General features: G+C 47.3%; 1 protein-coding gene across 1 annotated transcript in view; it reads right to left on the reverse strand.

The window, feature by feature from the left end:
- Positions 1-23,346, reverse strand: part of DARS1 (aspartyl-tRNA synthetase 1) — a 311,292-nt gene that overhangs the window by 73,908 nt on the left and 214,038 nt on the right. Inside the window, exon 8 of the mRNA XM_063933716.1 lies at positions 22,055-22,135. Coding sequence (XP_063789786.1) covers positions 22,055-22,135 — 81 coding nt within the window. The remainder of the gene's footprint in view (positions 1-22,054; positions 22,136-23,346) is intronic.

Here is a 23,346-nt window from a genome sequence, read left to right on the forward strand (position 1 = left end):
GAGAAAGAGCCCTACATAAATGTATGTAGGTAGGTACTGTAGGTATGTACGTACGTACGTACGTACGTACGTACGTACGTACGTACGTATGTATGTATAGTTCACCCAGCGCTCCTTGGTGGATTATGGCACTGAACTTGCTGCAGTGCCCTCCGTTGGACAGAAATCTGTCTCCACACAGAAAGAAATATCCAGCAGCACTCATGAAGCCATGGCTGGTCTTACAATTGCCCCAGGCAAGGAGAAAATGTTTTTTTTTTAAAAAGCATCTATTTTCCTATCCGTAACATCATTTAATGCACCTGAAGGACTCTCAGACAATGAGAAACAAAATTATCTGGTCTAAGGAGACAAAGATTGAATTCTTTGGCGTGGATGCTAGGCATCATGTTTGGAGGAAACCAGGCATCGCTCATCACCAGACCATATCATCCCTACAGTGAAGCATGGTGGTGGCAGCATCATTCTGTGGGGATGTTTTTCAGTGGCAGGAACTGGGAGACTAGTCAGGATAGAGGAAAAGATGAATGCAGCAATGTACAGAGACATCCTGGATGAAAACCTGCTATAGGAGGTCATTCCGAGTTGTTCGCTAGCTGCATTCGTTCGCTGTGCAGCGATAAGGCAAAAAAATAAGATTTTACTCACCGATAAATCTATTTCTCGTAGTCCGTAGTGGATGCTGGGGACTCCGTCAGGACCATGGGGAATAGCGGCTCCGCAGGAGACAGGGCACAAAAAGTAAAAGCTTTTGGACCTAGGTGGTGTGCACTGGCTCCTCCCCCTATGACCCTCCTCCAAGCCTCAGTTAGGATACTGTGCCCGGACGAGCATACACAATAAGGAAGGATTTTGAATCCCGGGTAAGACTCATACCAGCCACACCAATCACACCGTACAACTTGTGATCTGAACCCAGTTAACAGTATGATAACAGAGGAGCCTCTGAAAAGATGGCTCACTACAACAAAAACCCGATTTTGTTAACAATAACTATGTTCCAGTATTGCAAACAATCCGCACTTGGGATGGGCGCCCAGCATCCACTACGGACTACGAGAAATAGATTTATCGGTGAGTAAAATCTTATTTTCTCTAACGTCCTAAGTGGATGCTGGGGACTCCGTCAGGACCATGGGGATTATACCAAAGCTCCCAAACGGGCGGGAGAGTGCGGATGACTCTGCAGCACCGAATGAGAGAACTCCAGGTCCTCCTCAGCCAGGGTATCAAATTTGTAGAATTTAGCAAACGTGTTTGCCCCTGACCAAGTAGCTGCTCGGCAAAGTTGTAAAGCCGAGACCCCTCGGGCAGCCGCCCAAGATGAGCCCACTTTCCTTGTGGAATGGGCTTTTACAGATTTTGGCTGTGGCAGGCCTGCCACAGAATGTGCAAGCTGAATTGTACTACAAATCCAACGCGCAATAGTCTGCTTAGAAGCAGGAGCACCCAGCTTGTTGGGTGCATACAGGATAAACAGCGAGTCAGATTTCCTGACTCCAGCCGTCCTGGAAACATATATTTTCAGGGCCCTGACTACGTCCAGCAACTTGGAGTCCTCCAAGTCCCTAGTAGCCGCAGGCACCACAATAGGTTGGTTTAGGTGAAACGCTGAAACCACCTTAGGAAGAAATTGAGGACGAGTCCTCAATTCCGCCCTATCCGAATGAAATATCAGGTAAGGGCTTTTATAGGATAAAGCCGCCAATTCAGATACTCGCCTGGCAGAAGCCAGGGCCAACAACATTACCACTTTCCATGTGAGATATTTTAATTCCACCGTGGCAAGTGGCTCAAACCAATGTGATTTTAGGAATCCCAAAACTACATTGAGATCCCAAGGTGCCACTGGGGGCACAAAGGGAGGCTGTATATGCAGTACCCCTTTTACAAAAGTCTGAACTTCAGGAAATGAAGCCAATTCTCTCTGAAAGAAAATCGACAAGGCCGAAATTTGAACCTTAATGGACCCTAACTTTAGGCCCATGGACAGTCCTGTTTGCAGGAAATGTAGGAAACGACCTAGTTGAAATTCCTCTGTCGGGGCCTTCTTGGTCTCGCACCACGCAACATATTTTCGCCAAATACGGTGATAATGCTGTGCGGTTACATCCTTCCTAGCTTTAATCAGGGTAGGAATAACTTCATCTGGAATGCCTTTTTCCTTCAGAATCCGGCGTTCAACCGCCATGCCGTCAAACGCAGCCGCGGTAAGTCTTGGAACAGACAGGGTCCCTGCTGAAGCAGGTCCCTTCTTAGCGGCAGAGGCCACGGGTCCTCTGTGAGCATCTCTTGAAGTTCCGGGTACCAAGTCCTTCTTGGCCAATCCGGAGCCACTAGTATAGTTCTTACTCCTCTCCGTCTTATAATTCTCAGTACCTTGGGTAAGAGAGGCAGAGGAGGGAACACATACACCGACTGGAACACCCAAGGTGTTACCAGAGCGTCCACAGCTATTGCCTGCGGGTCTCTTGACCTGGCGCAATACCTGTCTAGTTTTTTGTTGAGGCGTGACGCCATCATGTCCACCTTTGGTTTTTCCCAACGGTTCACAATCATGAGGAAGACTTCCGGATGAAGTCCCCACTCTCCCGGGTGTAGGTCGTGTCTGCTGAGGAAGTCTGCTTCCCAGTTGTCCACTCCCGGAATGAACACTGCTGACAGTGCTATCACATGATTTTCCGCCCATTGCAGAATCCTTGCAGCTTCTGTCATTGCCCTCCTGCTTCTTGTGCCGCCCTGCCTGTTTATGTGGGCGACTGCTGTGATGTTGTCCGACTGGATCAACACCGGCTGACCCTGAAGCAGAGGCTTTGCTAGGCTTAGAGCATTGTAAATTGCCCTTAGTTCCAGTATATTTATGTGAAGTGAAGTCTCCAGGCTTGACCACACTCCCTGGAAGTTTCTTCCTTGTGTGACTGCTCCCCAGCCTCTCAGGCTGGCATCCGTGGTCACCAGGATCCAGTCCTGAATGCCGAATCTGCGGCCCTCTAGGAGATGAGCACTTTGCAGCCACCACAGAAGAGATACCCTTGTCCTTGGAGACAGGGTTATTTTCTGATGCATCTGAAGATGCGATCCGGACCATTTGTCCAGCAGATCCCACTGAAAAATTCTTGCGTGGAATCTGCCGAATGGAATCGCTTCGTAAGAAGCCACCATTTTTCCCAGGACCCTTGTGCATTGATGCACTGACACCTTTCCTGGTTTTAGGAGGTTCCTGACTAGCTCGGATAACTCCCTGGCTTTCTCCTCCGGGAGAAACACCTTTTCCTGGACTGTGTCCAGAATCATCCCTAGGAACAGCAGACGTGTCGTCGGAATCAGCTGCGATTTTGGAATATTTAAAATCCACCCGTGCTGTTGTAGTACTTCTTGAGATAGTGCTACTCCGACTTCTAACTGTTCTCTGGACCTTGCCCTTATTAGGAGATCGTCCAAGTAAGGGATAATTAATACGCCTTTTCTTCGAAGAAGAATCATCATTTCGGCCATTACCTTGGTAAAGACCCGGGGTGCCGTGGACAATCCAAACGGCAGCGTCTGAAACTGATAATGACAGTTCTGTATTACGAACCTGAGATACCCTTGGTGAGAAGGGCAAATCGGGACATGGAGATAGGCATCCTTGATGTCCAGAGACACCATATAGTCCCCTTCTTCCAGGTTCGCTATCACTGCTCTGAGTGATTCCATCTTGAATTTGAACCTTTTGATATAAGTGTTCAAAGATTTTAGATTTAAAATCGGTCTCACCGAACCGTCTGGTTTCGGTACCACAAACAGTGTGGAGTAATATCCCTTCCCTTGTTGTAGGAGGGGTACTTTTATTATCACCTGTTGGGAGTACAGCTTGTGAATGGCTCCCAATACCGCCTCCCTGTCGGAGGGAGCTATTGGTAAAGCAGACTTCAGGAACCGGCGAGGGGGAGACGTCTCGAATTCCAATTTGTACCCCTGAGATACTACTTGCAGGATCCAGGGGTTCACTTGCGAGTGAGCCCACTGCGCGCTGAAATTTCTGAGACGACCTCCCACCGTACCTGAGTCTGCTTGTAAGGACCCAGCGTCATGCTGAGGACTTGGCAGAAGCGGAAGAGGGCTTCTGTTCTTGGGAAGAAGCTGTCTGCTGCAGTCTTTTTCCCCTTCCTCTACCCCGGGGCAGATATGACTGTCCTTTTGTCCGCTTGCCTTTATGGGAACGAAAGGACTGATGCTGAAAAGACGGTGTCTTTTTCTGTTGAGAGGTGACTTGAGGTAAAAATGTGGATTTCCCAGCCGTTGCCGTGGTTACCAGGTCTGATAGACCGACCCCAAATAACTCCTCCCCTTTATACGGCAATACCTCCATGTGCCGTTTTGAATCCGCATCACCTGACCACTGTCGCGTCCATAACCCTCTTCTGGCAGAAATGGACAGCGCACTTACTCTTGATGCCAGAGTGCAAATATCTCTCTGTGCATCTCGCATATATAAAAATGCATCTTTTAATTGCTCAATAGTCAATAAAATACTGTCCCTATCCAGGGTATCAATATTCTCAGTCAGGGAGTCCGACCACGCCACCCCAGCACTGCACATCCAGGCTGAGGCGATTGCTGGTCGCAGTATAACACCAGTATGTGTGTATATACTTTTAAGGATATTTTCCAGCCTCCTATCTGCTGGCTCTTTAAGGGCGGCCGTTTCTGGAGACGGTAACGCCACTTGTTTTGATAAGCGTGTGAGCGCCTTATCTACCCTAGGGGGTGTTTCCCAACGAGCCCTAACCTCTGGTGGGAAGGGATATAGTGCCAATAATTTTTTAGAAATTAGCAGTTTTTTGTCGGGGGTAACCCACGCTTCATCACACACTTCATTCAATTCATCTGATTCAGGAAAAACTACGGGTAGTTTTTTCACACCCCACATAATACCCCTTTTCGTGGTACTTGCAGTATCAGAGATGTGCAAAACCTCCTTCATTGCCGTGATCATGTAACGTGTGGCCCTACTGGAAAATACGTTTGTTTCTTCACCGTCGACACTGGAGTCAGTGTCTGTGTCTGGGTCCGTGTCGACCCACTGAGGTAACGGGCGTTTTATAGCCCCTGACGGTGTTTGAGACGCCTGGACAGGCACTAACTGAGCTGCCGGCTGTCTCATGTCGTCAACAGTTTTTTGTAACGTGCCGACACTGTCACGTAATTCCTTAATTACGGCCATCCATTCAGGTGTCGACTCCCTAGGGGGTTACATCACCATTATAGGCAATTGCTCCGCCTCCACATCATTTTCCTCCTCATACATGTCGACACACACGTACCGACACCCAGCACACACACAGGGAATGCTCTGATAGAGGACAGGACCCCACTTAGCCCCTTGGGGAGACAGAGGGAGAGTTTGCCAGCACACACCAGAGCGCTATATATGTATAGGGACAACCTTACAATAAGTGTCTATCCCTTATAGCTGCTTATATCTGTTATTTTGCCAAATAAGTGCCCCCCTCTCTTTTTTACCCTGTTTCTGTAGTGCAGGATGCAGGGGAGATTCTGGGAGCCTTCCTACCAGCGGAGCTGTGTGGGAAAAATGGCGCTGTGTGCTGAGGAGATAGGCCCAGCCCCCTTCTCGGCGGGCTCTTCTCCCGCTTTTTTCTGGAAAACTGGCAGGGGTTAAATACATCCATATAGCCCAGGAGCTATATGTGATGTATTTTTTGCCAAATAAGGTAAATTCATTGCTTCCCAGGGCGCCCCCCCCCCAGCGCCCTGCACCCTCAGTGACCGAAGTGTGCTGGGAGCAATGGCGCACAGCTGCAATGCTGTGCGCTACCTTATGAAGACAGGAAAGTCTTCTGCCGCCGATTTATGGACCTCTTCTTGCTTCAGCATCTGTAAGGGGGCCGGCGGCGCGGCTCCGGGACCCATCCATGGCTGGGCCTGTGATCGTCCCTCTGGAGCTAATGTCCAGTAGCCAAGAAGCCCAATCCACTCTGCACGCAGGTGAGTTCGCTTCTTCTCCCCTTAGTCCCACGCTGCAGTGAGCCTGTTGCCAGCAGGACTCACTGAAAATAAAAAAACCTAAGTATACTTTTACTTCTAAGCAGCTCAGGAGAGCCACCTAGATTGCACCCTTCTCGGCCGGGCACAAAGATCTAACTGAGGCTTGGAGGAGGGTCATAGGGGGAGGAGCCAGTGCACACCACCTAGGTCCAAAAGCTTTTACTTTTTGTGCCCTGTCTCCTGCGGAGCCGCTATTCCCCATGGTCCTGACGGAGTCCCCAGCATCCACTTAGGACGTTAGAGAAAAGGCAAAAAAAGGCACTGCGGCGCAATGCGCACGCACGGCATACTATTACAATGAACGATGTAGTTTCACAGGGTCTAGCGATGCTTTTCAGTCGCACTGCTTGCCGCAGAGTGATTGACATGAAGTGGGCGTTTCTGGGTGGCAACTGACCGTTTTCAGGGAGTGTTCAGAAAAACACAGGCGTGCCAAGAAAAACGCAGGCGTGGCTGGGTGAACGCAGGGCGTGTTTGTGACGTCAAAACAGGAACTGAACAGTCTGAAGTGATCGCAAGTGCTGAGTAGGTTTTGAGCTACTCTAAAACTGCACAAAGAAAAACTTTGTAGCCGCTCTGCGATCCTTTCGTTCGCACTTCTGCTAAGCTAAAATACACTCCCAGTGGGAGGTCGCATAGCGTTTGCACGGCTGCTAAAAACTGCTAGCGAGCAATCAACTCGGAATGACCACCATAGAGCGCTCTTGACCTCAGACTGGGGCGACAGTTCATCTTTCAGCAGGACAATGACCCTAAGCACACAGCCAAGATATCAAAGGAGTGGCTTCAGGACAACTCTATAAATGTCCTTGAGTGGCCTAGCCAGAGCCCAGACTTGAATCCGATTGAAAATCTCTGGAGAGATCTGAAAATGGCTGTGCACTGACACTTCACATACAACCTGATGGAGTTTGAGAGGTGCTCCAAAAAGGAATGGGTGAAACTGCCCAAAGATCACATCCAAAAAGACTTGAGGCTGTAATTGCTGCCAAAGGTGCATCAACAAAGTATTGAGCAAAGGCTGTGAATACTTAAGTACATGTGATTTCTTAGTTTTATATTTTTAATAAATTAGCAAAAATCTCAAAAAAACTTTTTTCACGTTGTCATTATGGGGTATTGAATTCATTTATTCCAGTTTGGAATAAGGCTGTAACATAACATGTGTAAAAAGTGAAGCGCTATGAATACTTTCCAGATGCACTGTAAATAAATGCGAAAGCCCTTACTCACTGACGAACATGTTAGGAAGCTGAAATTTAACATAGATATTCTGCAGGTGGGAAATAGGAAAACTACGTAATTAGAGTTTTAATAAATCTCCCCTAAGGGGATGAAATGGGGGTTGACATAATGACGTCATTACCGATGCGTGGCCTGCGTTGTGTGAACGACAATGACCAAACAGACAATCGGATCAAAATTTGGATTGCACCTACAATGTGTAGAATTTAATGAACTACAAAACGGTCCTATCACTTTTCACCAAATCTGCTACGGGTGCTCCTCGGGTAACGCCAAGAACCATGGATTAATATTTACTTACATTAAGACATCCCAAATTTACATCTCTATAGATTTACCAAATTTTTAACACCAAGTTATATTTACAGCCGTGAAAATCAGAAACTCCCGTGCGAAGTAATAACACCATTGGTAATTGAATCTGCCCTGATAAGACAATTATAGCCATCAGACGCAGATAAGCTGCCCATGCATGCTGTATTCAGCAATGGATGGATATGCGAGGCAATCTGCCATTAGTGTGCAATGATTCGGCCATTCACTTGCCAAGATAATGTGCATTTGGCTGCTCTGCGCACCTCTTCTTTTCAGATTGGACCTGCCAATCAATGTCATTTGCTTGACTTTATTCTAAATGTCACATCAAGTCACCATGCGTGTGGCCATATGACATCCTCAAAACTAGCTGTCCCGACATAAGAATTAGAATACATTTTATTCCTTATGCATGTTACCTGTCGCATTATCTTTTATTTCTAAGTGAATATAAATGGTTTTAAACCTAAAAATCTGTTTATAAGATCAGATGGCACTTACTTTTTTTGTGCATTTAACTACATGTGTTAGCACATCTGTAGGGTTGATAAAAACTTCCAGCTTGGTCATAGACATAAGCTTCCAAAATGCAGATTTTACGCATTTGTAAACACATTTTAAAAAAAAAAACACAATCCTGAGAACCCTCTGACTTGTGGACATAAAGATAAACATTACATTTTGTAAGATAAAATCATTTATGTTACACATTTATTCGAGAACATTTTCAAGAAACATTGCTCGCTATAGCAAAAGTTCGGTTCGCTAGGCATAGACATATAGAAAATCTGCAATAAAACGATACAATGTCTATAAATAGTGTCAGAAAGTCAGAAGCAATGTCGGAGGCATGTTTACACGGGAACCTCTTGCGTTGACAGGAAAAACGCTTCTCTATATTGTAAATATGTCAGTGTCAACAGGAGATGCACAGGCTGCAGAGTTATGCAGCATAACAACTTCCGTTCAACTTGCCTGAAGTCAGTACAACAGACAGGGGAGTCCATCCCTGGGGGCAGAGCAGGAGTAACATAGTAACATAGTTTCTGATGTTGAAAAAAGACAATTTGTCCATCGAGTTCAACCTATTTGTGGTTTCCTACGCTCTATTATTTTTAGGACTAATTTTGTCTGTTGCTAATATCGGCCGTTGTGTTTATTCCTCTCTTTTTAAAAAAAAAAAAAACTATAGTGCCTGACTACGCACCATAACCCTGTATATCCTTATCCATTAGGAATTTATCTAACCCATTCTCAAAAGTGTTGTCCAAGTCCGCCATAACTACTCTCTCAGGCAGGGTATTCCACACACGTATTGTCCTTACTGTGAAGAAACCTTTTCATCTGTGTGCGAAATCTCCTCTCCTCTAACCTAAGCTGGTGTCCACGTGTCCTTTATGTTGATCTTACCAAAAACAGATCCCCCGCAAGCTGTGTATTGTCCCCTTATATATTTGTAAATGTTGATCATGTCCCCTCCTAGTCTCCTCTTTTCCAGTGTAAACATGACTAGCCTTGCAAGCCTTTCCTCGTATTCCAGCATCTCCATCTCCTTAATTAGTTTGGTCGCTTGCCTCTGAACCTTTTCTAGTTCCAAGATATCCTTTTTGTATTATGGTGCCCAAACTTGTGCACAGTATTCAAGATGTGGCCTCACTAGTGATTTATATAATGGGAGTATAACACTCTCATCCCTTGCATCAATTCCCCGCTTTAGGCATGCTAATACCTTGTTAGCCTTCTTTGCGGCAATCCTACTTTCGGTACTGCTGCTTAGTTTGCTATCTATGTGAACACCTGTCTTTGAACACCCAAGTCTTTTTCCAGTACAGAATCCCCTAATTTTACCCCATTTAGTATGTAGGTGTTATTTTTGTTCCTGCTACTAAAGTGCATTACCTTACACTTATCTGTATTGAAGCTCATTCTCCATTTTGCTGCCCATGCTTCCAGTTTAACGAAGTCGTTCTGAAGAGAATCAGCATCCCCCTCCGTATTTATATCCTTACACAATTTGGTATCGTCTGCAAAAATTGACACCATGCTTTCTAGATCTACTGCTAGATCTTTAACGAAAATGTTGAACAATAGTGGTCCAAGTACAGACCCTTGTGGCAGACCACTTCATACTTCAGCCCAATTTGAAAAAGTTCCATTTACCACAATGCGCTGCTCCCTATTATCTAACCAATTTCTGACCCAAGTGCATATTGTGCTCCCTAGATCTAGTTCTTGTAACTTAGAGAGAAGTCTCATGTGCGATACTGTGTCGAAAGCTTTAGCAAAGTCTAAAAAGATTACATCCACCTCCTTATCCTGATCAAGGTTCGCACTAACTGTTTCATAAAAGCCTAGTAAGTTTGTTTGACATGATTTATCCTTCAAAAATCCATGTTGGTTCCTATTAATAACCTTATTGGCTTAAAGGAACTTCTGTATACTATCCCTTAGAATACCTTCCAGTACTTTCCCCAATATAGATGTAAGACTAACTGGTCTATAATTACCCGGTTCATCTTTAGTTCCCTTTTTGAATATCGCCACTACTTTTGCTATATGCCAGTCTTTGGGGACCATGCCTGATGCAAGCGAGTCATTGAAAATCAAAAATAGCGGTCTTGCTAGTTCAGAGTGAAGCTTTATGAGAACCCTTGGGTGAAATCCTTTGGGACCATGTGACTTATTAATCTTTATTTTTTTTTTCCATCGGTCACAGACTACCTCCTCACCTAATAATGGGACAATATCTTTGTTGAGATTGTGTGTTAATCCCTGCTTCTGGTCCTCTCTTGTAAGTACCGATAAGAAAAGGATTTACCGGTAGGTAATTAAAATCCTATTTTCTCTTACGTCCTAGGGGATAATGGGAATCCATTTAGTACCATGGGGATGTACCAAAGCTCTCAAACAGGGTGGGAGAGTGCGGAGGTTCCTGCAGAACTGATTGACCAAACTGAAGGTCCTCAGAAGCTAAAGTATCGAACTTGTAAAAACTTGGCAAACGTGTTCGAACCTGACCAAGTAGCTGCTCGGCAGAGCTGTAAAGCCAAGACACCCCGGGCAGCCGCCCAAGAAGAACCCACCGACCTACCTGTACAGATTTTGGAATCGGCAAACCTGCCGTGAAATAAGCATGCTGGATTCAACGTGCAATGGACTGTTTTGAAGCAGGACACCCAATCATATTGGGATCATAAAGAATGAACAATGAGTGCGATTTCCTGAAACGAGCAGTCCGCTTCACATATACCTTCAAAGCCCTTAAAACATTCAAAGACTTGAAAGTAGCCGTGGTGTCCGTAACAACCGGAACCACTATAGATTGGTTGATGTGAAATGCGGACACCAACTGAGTTCAGCTCTGTCCTCATGGAAAATCAAATAGGGGCTCTTGTGAGACAACGCCCCCATTTCTGACACACGCCTTGCTGAAGCCAAGGCCAACAGTGTGATACTTCATGTCTACCTCCTGTATCGGTTCAAACCAGTCCGATTGGAGGAACTGCAGCACCAAATTGAGATCCCAAGGTGCCGTGGGAGGCACAAAGTGAGGCTGAATGTGCAAAACACCTTTCAAGTACGTCTGGACCTCAAAGAGAGAAGCCAATTATTTCTGAAAGAAAATAGACAAGGCCGAAATCTGGACTTTTATGGAGCCTTGGGGTAGGCCCACATCCACTCCAGACTGCAGGAAAAGCAGGAAATGTCCTAGATCAAATTCCACCACAGAAGATTGTCTGCTTTCACACCAAGAGACATCTATCTCCAAGATACGATGGTAATGTTTAGACGTTACCCCCTTTCTGGCTTGGATCACAGTCGGGATGACCTCGTCAGGAATCCCTCTTTTGGCTAGGATCAGCTATTCAACTTCCATGCCGTTAAACGTAGCCGTGGTAAGTCTTGATAAACGAATGGGCCCTTTTGCAGAAGATCCCCTCGAAGAGGTAGAGGACACGGATCTTCGATCAGCATCTCGAGAAGATCCGCATAGCAGTCCCTTCGTGACCAGTCTGGAGCAATGAGCATTGCTTGAACCTTTTCCCTTTTTTTTTTAAATTCAATGTTTTTTTATTGAAGTTTTTCAATTTTGCTTTAACACTTCACACAAACAACACACATAAATTACCCACACACAATATGTGTAGAAACAGCAGTACATGTATACAGCATATAATACATCCAATAGATATTATTTCTCATATAATCACAAAGCAACGGTGTCCTAGTTCAACATAACCTAAGCATAACACTTCCATTATATTCATAAGCATAGCAGAATTGGCACAGTATGTTACATATATCATAGCAAGGCAAGACCGGCCGCGGGGGTGCCCACCTCCTCCCACAACGTCCCAGTCTGATACACGGGGAAGAATACAGGTCTAGTCATTACCTATCTTTGTAATATTTAGAGTCCATCCATCTGCCCCATATTGTGGACCATTTCCTCTCCACCTTCCTAGCCAGAAACACAAATTTTTCATGCGCAATTGTTTCGTTGACCAGGGATATCCACGCCCTAGATGCCGGGGCCTCACTAGCCAGCCATAGCCGGGCAATACAAACCCTAGCTAAGGCGCATAAATTAATAACATATCGCCAACTAGGCGGATCTAAAGCTTCCTCATCCACAATCAGCAGTGTACAGAGCGCGGGAGTACATACGAAGGAGGGAATACCTGTATCACACAGGATACGTATAACAGCCGTCCAAAACAAAGACACGCCAGGGCACAACCACAGTAAGTGCCAGAAATCTGCATCCACAGCTCCACACCTAGGGCATTGCGAGCTGTGGGAACCCCCAATATGCGCTAACCTCACCGGGGTCATATACACCCTGTGCAGAATGTATAGTTGTATTTGCTGGTATCTAACAGAGGAAGTGGAGATCCGATGGGCTCCCATAGCAGTATTCCATGCATCGTCCGATAGCATACCCACATCTGACTCCCATCTACCCCGAAGAGCCGTAAGAGGGTCATTGTGATGCATTTGCAGGATACGACCATATATCCTAGAGACTAAATGTCCCGAGTCTAGCGTTTGCAACATTAATTTAACCGAGGAGTCAGCCAGGACTGGAGGGCCATTTGGGAACTGGGCTGCCAACGCGTGTCTCAACTGTAGGAATTGAAAGAAGAACCTTGAGGGAATGTTGTGTGCGCGCTGAAGTTGTTGGAATGAGTTAAGAATCCCATCACTATATAAATGTCCCAAGGATGATACTCCCCATTTTCCCCAAACTTCTCGGACCTGAAGATGAGACAGTTCCGGTAACCCGTATATGTTATCCAGTGGGGTGTCAGGATCAACGCCATGGCCCCGCATCACAGAGTGCACCATTTTCCATATTAGAAGGGATTGCTTAATAAGTGGTAATGTGGACATTTTAACGCTACCACAAAAGAGTAGCTGTAGTGGGGAGCCCCCCGGATAGTCATGGTGCAGCATCAGCGAGTGCAGAGCCAGGGCATCGAGTTCATTAACCCACTCCCAGATATGAGTCAGTTGCACCGCGTAATAGTAGAAACGGAAGTTGGGGAGGGCCAGACCCCCCATTTCTCGTGATCTGGTCATGGTATCTAGTCTTAAACGTGCTCGTTTACTGGCCCACACCAGGGAGGAAAGCAACCCATCTATTTGTTTAAAAACCTTCTGTGGAATATAAACAGGAGATTGCTGCAAGACAGAGAAGTTTGGGCTGGAAGACCATTTTAACCATATTAACCCTCCCCGTGACCGTTAAAGGCAACTTACCCCACGTCTGCACCCGGCCGCGGAGATACATTATTTGAGGGGTAATATTAAGAGAAGAAAATTTTTGAGGGTCATTAGACACCCAAATATTTGAAGGATTCCACCCACCTCAATGGAAGAGCCACCAACGGGGAGGCAGGGACTTCGCCCCTAAGTGGGACAATAAAGGATTTCTCCCAGTTAATCAGGAGACCAGAGTATCGCCCGAACCCAACAATAATTTCCAAGATCCTAGGCATAGACTCAGCATAGCGATCCACAAACATCAGAACGTCATCAGCATATAGGGCCACCCTGTCCTCCCGAGCGCCCATTTTAAGTCCATAGATTCCCGCATCTGCTCTCAGAAGACACGCAAGGGGTTCGATAGCCATAGCAAACAGGGTAGGGGACAAGGGACAACCCTGTTGCGTGCCTCTAGATAAGGGAAAGGAGTGAGATACGAAACCATTAACCGCCACCCTTGCCGAGGGAGAGGAATACATCAGCCGAACATATTTAATAAAATTCGGGCCAATACCAAATCTACGCATAACTTCCCATAAATACTCCCACTCCACAGAGTCAAAAGCCTTAGTGGCATCCAACGAAACGACTATGGAGGAGGAAGGGTCCGCCCGGGGGACTTGTAGGTGAGTAAACAGACGTCTGAGATTAATGGAGGTCGATTTATTGGGCATAAATCCCGTCTGATCCGGGTGTATAATGTGAGAAATAACTGTATTTAATCTGCTAGCCAACACCTTAGCCAAAATTTTAATATCAGTGGGTAGGAGGGATATAGGACGGTAGGACTCCACTTTCCTAAGATCCTTGTCAGGCTTAGGGAGAACCACAATCACTGCCTCCGCCATAGACGGGGGGAGAGACTCCTGCGTAAAAATCTGGCCGTATAACTCAAGTAGGCGCGGGACAAAAAAAAAACCAAGTTATGCTTATAGACCTCAGAGGGTATTCCATCCGAGCCCGGGGCTTTACCACTAGGGGAGGCCTCAATCGCTGCCCTAACTTCATCGGGGGAAATAGGCGCCTCCAAAAGGTCACAAGCCTCACAGGATAGGGTGGGGAAGCAGACACCGTCTAAATAATCGTTCAATTGCGATGAGGTACAATCCAATTTAGATTCATACAAGCGGCTATAGAAGGATACAAATTCAGCCGTCATTTGTGGAGTCTGGGTCAGGTGAACACCTTCAGCGCTCACAATCTCCACTAGTAGGTCTGTCTCCCCGAGCCAAAGAGGCCAGGTATGTCCCCGGCCTGTCCCCAGTAGCGTAAAAGGTATGGGATGAGAAAAGGAGTCTATGCTGAGTCTTTTCCATTAGGTAATCTCTCCATTCCCTCTGAGCCGACAGCCAGGCTAACCTGGAACTGTTCAAAGAATCTTGCAAGTATTGCAGCTCTGCAGCGACACTCCGGACCTCCAACTCAGCCTCCCTTCGCTTATAGAAGGATTTCAAATCAGACACCCGTTTAATCAAACTCCCCCGTAAAAAGGCCTTAAATGTGTCCCATAAATTAGAGATAGCCTGGTCGGCACTATTCAGCTCAAAGAACTCCCGCCATGCGGCCACCAGATCAGAGCCGTCCCCCATGTGAACAAGCCAAAATGGGTTAAATTTCCACACAGCTTAGCCCCTATCGCAATTAAAGTCTAAATTAAAGGTTAAAGGGGAGTGGTCTGATATACCCCTAGTCTCATATCTAATATTACCGACGCGGGGAGCCATGTCGCTCGAGAGGAGGGCCAGGTCAATCCTAGAGAACGAAGAGTGAGAGTGTGAGAAACACGAGTATTGTTTAAGAGAAGGGTGTCTCAGTCTCCACGGATCGACCAGGCCCAACCCCGACACCACATTTGCAAAACCAGATCTCCCAGGACATGCAGCAGACGGAGACATAGAGAGCCTATCCTTTACCACATCTAGCACATTATTGAAGTCCCCGAGGCAAATAACAGACATCCCGGGGGATAAGGCCATGAACCCAGCAACCTTCTTAAGAACATCGGGAGAGTATGGAGAGGGCACATAAACAGCTAGCAGGAGGACAGGGACATAAAATAATCTACATTTCAAAAACACATATCTCCCCCAAGGATCCGTTTGTATAGATTCCATTACAAAGGGGACGGTCCGCCTAATAAGGACCGAAAGCCCACGTGAGGCAGACGTGTGCATAGAGTGGTATGCCCATCCCACCCAGGGTCTCTTCAAAGTATAATAGATGCATCACCCCGCGGCCGGCCAGCCCCGCCACGTACAGATTCAGTAACCAGACACCATTGCTTATACTGCACAGTAGCAAACCATGTACTTTCACAACATACATTTCCGCTCAAAAAGTAAATATAACCCAACATCTTCCCCCACCCCCCTCCCTGTATACCACCCCCAACATGCAGCATACCTGGATCCCAGAACTGAGTATACATACCTAAAAATAAAAATAAAACAAACTTTGTCGCACCATCGACCAGTGCAAACACTCCTTAATCGGGGCCAAGAATGTAATGACTGTCGGGAATAGAGAACAACTAGGAAAAAAGAAAATTAGGAGGTAGCTCCCAGCCACCAACCATTCCCCCCCCCTCGAAAACAAAAACAAATGAGGGGGGATCATAAAGACCCGCCCCCTAGGTCCATCTAATACCCAAAATAAAACATACTCGGATATCATGAAACCACCCATATCAGGCCAAATATATAACATTCTCCCCCCCCCCCCCGCCTCCCACACAGAGACCGAAAGTAGAACAAGGAAAAAAGAACAAAAACCCCCAAGTATAGTCATAAACAAAAGCATACCAAGGATAGCATGGCTGACTTAAAGAATAAACATATATCCTGTCTGAACTGCGAGACCAATGTAGTGGGGGCTAAAGGAAGCATTAACAGCAATCAAACATTCCCGCATCCTATCGCCTCGCAATAACTAGCACATGTATCTAAAATAGACAAAATGAGTAACTAAAAAAGGAGAACAGGAGAGAATCAGCCTCCAGGATCAGCCGGATAGTCACTAATCCGCAAGGGCACGTCTCGCCGGGAATCGTCTGTCCAGCCACACCATGGACTCACGAGGAGTCGTGAAAAACTTTGTTTCCCCATCCGCCACTACCCGCAGTCTGGATGGGAAGAGCATGGCATACGGCAGGTCAAGTTCACGGAGCCTCCTCTTGACAGGTAGAAACTGAGCCCTATCTTTTTGTACATCCACCGCAAAATCCAGAAATACCGATATTGGCGATCCATTCCATTTCAAAGGGCCCTTAGTACGAGCCAGCCTCAGAATTGTGTCCCGGTCACGGAAATGGAGGAACTTAGCAATAAAGGTACGGGGTGGAGCCCCCGGTGGCAGCGGGCGCATTGGAACTCTATGGGCCCGTTCAACAGTGAAATAAGGCGAGAATTCCTCAGATCCGAAAGAATCACGGAGCCATTTTATGAGAAACTCTTCGGAAGCGGAGCCTTCTTCTTTCTCAGGCAGGCCAATGAAGCGGACGTTATTGCGCCTCAGACGCCCTTCCACATCCGTAAGCTTTTTGCGCACATCATTCATCTGAGATTCCAAAGCATCAGTGCGGCGACCCAGCGGGCCGACGGAATCTTCAATATTGGAAATACGGGTCTCCGCTTCTCCCACTCTCTCTCTCACCCGCTGAAGGTCCTGATGAATAATGGAGAGGTCGGACTGCACTTGCCCGATTTTATCAGCCAGACGCACTTCACTGGCAGTTACCGCGTCCAGAACTCTCTGCAGTGCAGCATCTGGAGGGTCAGAGGAGACGGAGCTGTAAGCAGGAGATGGGGGCGATGCCTCGGATCTTGTATTCTCCCCTCTCCGCTGCTGGGGGCCCTGGTCACGAACAAACTTATCCATCGCTCCCGCCGCCGCGCCGGTCTGGCGACCCTTCACCATTTTGGACAGCACGGTGTTGGTCCTTCCGGTCCGCAGGGAATATCAAAGCAAATTTAGGCAAAGAGAGGGGGGGTGCCCACCCCAACCGGCAAACGGGCGTCAGACAAACTATAGATATGTATAAATAGCCAGCAGGGCCACAGTCTCTGGATATAATGCAAAGTGACCACCCACTTCAGCAGGGGAGCAGGGACTATCACTCCCAACCAGAGCCGCAGGACGTATAAAATCAATTCCCAGCACCACCCCGTCAGCGAGCTCGAGGATTAAAGCAGAAGGGGGGAGAGGGTCATATGCATCCCAGTGTCCACTCATCCATTGCAGTGCAGGCCCCAAGGGTCAATCTCCCCCACAGTGCTGAAGAGCTTCCCCAGCACCTGGGTCACAGTATAGCAGAGGGAGTCCAGAAAATGGCCGCCAGGGCAGTTGCACCACAGATATTCAGAGTGACCCTACACCCCTCCAGACTTCTCCCACAGGTGTAGGGGCGACTCACATATAACTGCAGGCCCCGCAAATGTGTCCCGGCTGGCTGGTGCAGGCAGCGGCGGACAGCGGAGCCGCACTTCCGGTGTCGCGGGCAGCGCGTCCCCGCAGCAGAGGAGACAGCACAGGGAGCTCCACCCGCGGCTCCCCCCGGACCTCACAGAAGACCAGCGGGGCGACAGAGGAGAGCACGGCACCCTCAATCCCCCGGCGCTCCGGACGGCCGCAGCGAGCGGGACAGGAGCAGAGTTTCCAGTCCCTGCACGAGGCAGCAGCTCCCGGCACGGATCAGGGCCCGCTGGCGTCCAGAGCTCCCGGACTTCCAGGGACAGCGGCAGCAGGTACAAATTCGCTCCAGGGGGGGCAGGGGGCACTCATAAATCGGTGGCTGCAAAGTTGGACCCAGAGGGGGGTACAGGATATAATTACAGGATGAAGTGGCTGGAGAGCTGCACAATGTGAGTGCTACTCCATGCCCCCCCAACCTTTTCCCTTTTTATTCTTTTTAGAATTCTTGGGATCAGAGGAAGTGGAAGAAAAACGTACAGCAGCTGGTAAACCCACAGAGTTGTCAGGGTGACCACTGCCACTGCCTGATGGTCTCTCAACATGGAACAATATCGCTTGAGCTTCTTGCTGAGTCGAGAAGCCATCATGTCGATCTGTGGGTAACGCCACAGCCACTGGAACACCCCCGGGTGAAGGCCCCACTCCCCCGAGTGCAGGTCGTGTCTGCTGAGGAAGTCTGCTTCCCAGTTGTCCACTTCCGGAATGAAGACCGCCGACAACACCACGGCGTGTTTTTCCACCCAGAGGAGAATTCTTGACACCTCCTCTGACATTGCGGCTCCGCTTTTCGTTCCGCCCTGTCGGTTGATGTACGTCACCGCTGTCACATTGTCCGACTGGACCTGAATGGCCTGATTCTGAAGATACAAGGCCTGCAGAAAAGCATTGTAGATGGCTCTCCAGATCTGACCATCTTCCCTGAAACTGTATCCCTTGGGTGACTGCGCCCCAACCTCGGAGACTTGCGTCTGTGGTTAGTAGAACACAATTCTGAAATCCGAACCTCCGACCCTCGACTAGGTGAGAAGTTTGTAGCCACCACAGTAAGGATATCCTGGCTTTTGGCGACAGCTGAATCCCCTGGTGCATGTAAAGATGCGATCCGGACCATTTGTCCAACAGATCCAATTAGAAAGGCCTCGCATGAAACCTTCTGTACTGAATCGCCTCATAAGAGGCCACCATTTTCCCTAGAAGGTGTATGCGTTGATTCTAGGTGAGATTTTGGCAGATTCAGAATCCACCCGTGACCCAGGAGTAATCTGGTTAAGAGACCAATGCTCTCCAACAACTGCTCCCTGGACGGTGCCTTTATCAGAAGATCGTCTAGGCACGGAATTATGTTTACTCCTCGTTTGTGGAGAAGGAACGTCATATCTGCCATCACTTTGGTGAACACCCTCGATGCCGTGGAGAGACCAAATGGCAGGGCCTGGAACTGGTAGACCTGCAGAGCAAACCATAGATAAGCCTGATGAGGCGGCTAGATCGGGATGTGAAGGTACGCATCCTTCATATGCAGGGACACTAGGAATTCCCCCTCCTCCAGACCTGAGATCACCGCTCTCAGAGACTCCATTTTGAATCTGAACACTCATAAGTATGGCTTTAATGACTTGAGGTTCAAAATCGGTCTTACCGAACCGTCCAGTTTCGGTACTAAAAACAAACTGGAATAGTAACCTTTGTTTAGTAGGTGAGGTGGAACTGGAACAATGACCTGGGTCTGTACCAGTTTTTTTAATGGCGTCCTGTAAAGTTATACTTGCCTCTTGTGAAACTGGTAAGCCTGATTTGTAGAATCTGTGAGGTGGGAGCTCCTGGAACGCCAGTCTGTAGCCCTGGGATATAAGGTCTATGACCCAGGGATCCTGGCACGTTCTTGTCTAGATGTGACTGAAGAATTTTAGCCCGGCTCCCACCCGCATCAAGGTGCACCGTCATGCTGAAGGTTTTGAGAAGCAGAGCCTGAGCCCTGTTCCTGTGTACCAGCAGTTGCTGGTTTACCTCTAGCACCTCTGGTGTCAGTAGAAGGACCTCTGGCCTTGCCTCAAAACTTGGACGTCCGAAAAGGACTGTAAATTGGGTACTGAGTAGGCCTTCCTAGCTGGGGTAGCTGCAGAGGGAAGGTATGTGGACTTACCCGCAGTAGCCTTGGAGATCCATTTGTCTAGTTCATCTCAAAATAAGGCCTCGCCTGTGAAGGGTAGGCCTTCCACGCCTTTCCTGGAGTCCGCGTCCGCAGTCCACTGGCGTAGCCATAAGTTCCTGCGTGCCGACACTGCCACAGCTGTAGTACATGCATTAAGCAAGCCTATTTCTTTTATGGCTTACACCATAAAGTTCGCAGAGTACTGTATATGTTGCAGGAACAAGATAACCTCCTCCTGAGGCAAGGTGTCTAACCCTTCAATCAGGTTACCAGACCATTTAGCAATGGCTCTCGTAATCCACCCACATGCTATAGTGGGTCTATGGGCCACCCCAGCAGTTGTATACAAAGATTTGAGCGTATTCTCAATTTTACGATCAGCCACGTCTTTTAGGGAGGCTGCACCCGGGACAGGCAATACAATTTTTTGTGAGAGCCTGGAGACTGATGCATCCACTATCGGTGGATTCTCCCATTTTTTCCTACCCTCAGGAGGGAAAGGAAAGATGATAACAACCGTTTAGGGATTTCAAATTTCCTATCAGGATTAACCCACGGTTCTTCAAACAGGGTATTTAGTTCCTTTGACACAGGAAAAGTGGCTGGGGATTTCTTTTTTATATTAAAATAAGATTCCTCACTCTCCTCTGTCACCTTATCAGGGATATTCAGAACTTCTCTGATACCCTCTATTCCCTGCGACAGAGTACTCTTCCCCACCTCTGAGTCCACCCCACCCTCCTCCATTTCTGACCGGTCTTCATCAGAGTCAGACTGCAGGACATGGGACAAATTCTGTTTCTACGGACAAATGGCAGGGGACTGAGATGCTTTTTCGGGTACTGAGTCTCTTTTCATAAACTCAGTCATAGATTGTCTTATGTATCGCATCTCTTTCTCATTCCGAGATAACTTAGTAGAGATTGTGGAAATCATTCCCCTAATGGAGTCCAGCCATGCTGGTTCTGCCCCACTAGCCTGGGAAGGGATACTACACTGAGTACAATCTAGTGAACCCCCTGGAGAAGAGGAACAATGTGCCTTACATGAAACACTCTTTGCCTGACATACTGTAACAGTGACAACACACACACACACACACACACACACACACACACACACACACGAAAAGGTTAAATGCACAATTAACCCACAAAGAGCCCTTCCAGGGAGACACAGAGGGAGTATGGAACCAGCACACTGCTGCCTTAACGCTAATGCTAAGCTTAGCCGGGTCGCAGACTAAGTACCTAGATTAGGGAGTACACTAATAATCACGGCCCAGTCACTCAGCTGCAGAGGGAAAATGGCACTGGTGAGCTGCTGGATCCGCTCATAGTGAAGCCCCGCCCCTTCAATGGCGCACAGTCTTCCCACTCTTTTTAATACTGTCTGTATGTGTCTATTTGCATAAAATGGAGACAGACTCCTTTTATGGCTTTGTTGCCAGTCTGGGTACTGTGTCCGCTGTTCAGTGTCTGTGTCCGTACACAGAGGGCGACGCAGTCCGCCCTGTTTAGAAGCCGTGCGTCTCCGTACCCTCATGCCACCATAATGGCTGGCGACCTGCTAACCGGGACGCCGGCTTAGTACTCACCACTCTTCATTCTTCTGGCTCTGTTAGGGATGGCAGTGTGCTGCGGGAAAGTACGCTCGCCGTGGTCCCGATTGCCGGCATACCATACCCAATGAGCAAATAGGCCTATAGCGGGTTGTAGGTTAAACTATTTAAAGCTTAATTTCACATGATTTTGGTCACATTGTCAAATGCAACCAATCAAAGGCCAGAACAATTAATAAGGCAGAGCCTAATTATGTGCAGCGGATATGTAAATTTCATCAGTCAACGGCATAAAGACATTGCAAGCTCTTATTACAGTTTATGAGGGAAGACATTGAGTCACTAACATAAACCTTGCAGATAAAAATGTTTCTTCATGGATAAAGGCACAGTTTAGGTCAGCTATGGTTGAGCTTGGTCAGGTGAATGTCAATCAGGAAAATAAAAGGACCCTATTTCGTACAATGAATTGATTGAAATAAAAGGTTCCTCACCTCTTCACCCTCGCCTTCAGGCCGCATTGCATCTTCCAGCTGTAGTGGCAGACGGGGCTCAGCTGCACTGATTACATAGATCTGAAAAGTCAGTACGGAAATAAGTTTAACATGAACACAGATTGCTATGATAACTGGCAGATTAAAGGCACCTGAAAAACACACAATCTAATGTCCTTCTGAGATCGCCTTGAGAAATATAGGTGGTGCATTATGTAGAAGTGTGTCGAAAAAAAAAAAAGAGGCTTTGTGTATAACAATTGTAAAGCAGAACAGAATATGCTCTCACTATAAAAATAAATGTTAATAAATAACAACCAATCAGATTCTAACTATACCTTTTCAAGTAGTTTAGGTCTCATGGCTGCTATTTTACGTGGTCTAGGTATGGGTAAAATCCAAATCTAATAAGTCAAATCACATTTTAATCGAATTACATATGAAAGGGATGAAATATTAACAGATGTTAATATAAATATTTACTGTGTGTGTGTGTGTGTGTGTGTGTGTGTGTGTGTGTGTGTGTGTGTATATATATTAGAGATGAGCGGGTTCGGTTTCTCTGAATCCGAACCCGCCCGAACTTCATGTTTTTTTACACGGGTCCGAGCGACTCGGATCTTCCCGCCTTGCTCGGTTAACCCGAGCGCGCCCGAACGTCATCATCACGCTGTCGGATTCTCGCGAGGCTCGGATTCTATCGCGAGACTCGGATTCTATATAAGGAGCCGCGCGTCGCGGCCATTTTCACACGTGCATTGAGATTGATAGGGAGAGGACGTGGCTGGCGTCCTCTCCGTTTAGAAATTAAAATAAATAGGAGAGTGAGAGTGAGACACTTCATTTACTTACTGGAGCTTAGGAGGAGTTATACTAGTGACTGATGACCAGTGACCTGACCACCAGTGCAGTTTTATAATTTATTATTATTTAATAATCCGTTCTGTTCTTGTTCTCTGCCTGAAAAAAACGATACACAGTGACTCAGTCACACTCACATACCATATCTGTGCTCAGCCCAGTGTGCTGCATCATCTATGTATAATATCTGACTGTGCTCACACAGCTTAATTGTGGGGGAGACTGGGGAGCAGTTATAGGTTATAGCAGGAGCCAGGAGTACATATTAAACAGTGCACACTTTTGCTGCCAGAGTGCCACTGCCAGTGTGACTGACCACTGTGACCAGTGACCTGACCACACTGAACACCAGTATAGTATATTGTGATTGAATGTCTGCCTGAAAAAGTACACTCGTCGTGTGACTTGTGTGGTGTTTTTTTATTCTATAA

The sequence above is a fragment of the Pseudophryne corroboree genome, chromosome 7 (genome assembly GCF_028390025.1).
Source record: "Pseudophryne corroboree isolate aPseCor3 chromosome 7, aPseCor3.hap2, whole genome shotgun sequence".
Lineage (NCBI taxonomy): Eukaryota > Metazoa > Chordata > Amphibia > Anura > Myobatrachidae > Pseudophryne > Pseudophryne corroboree.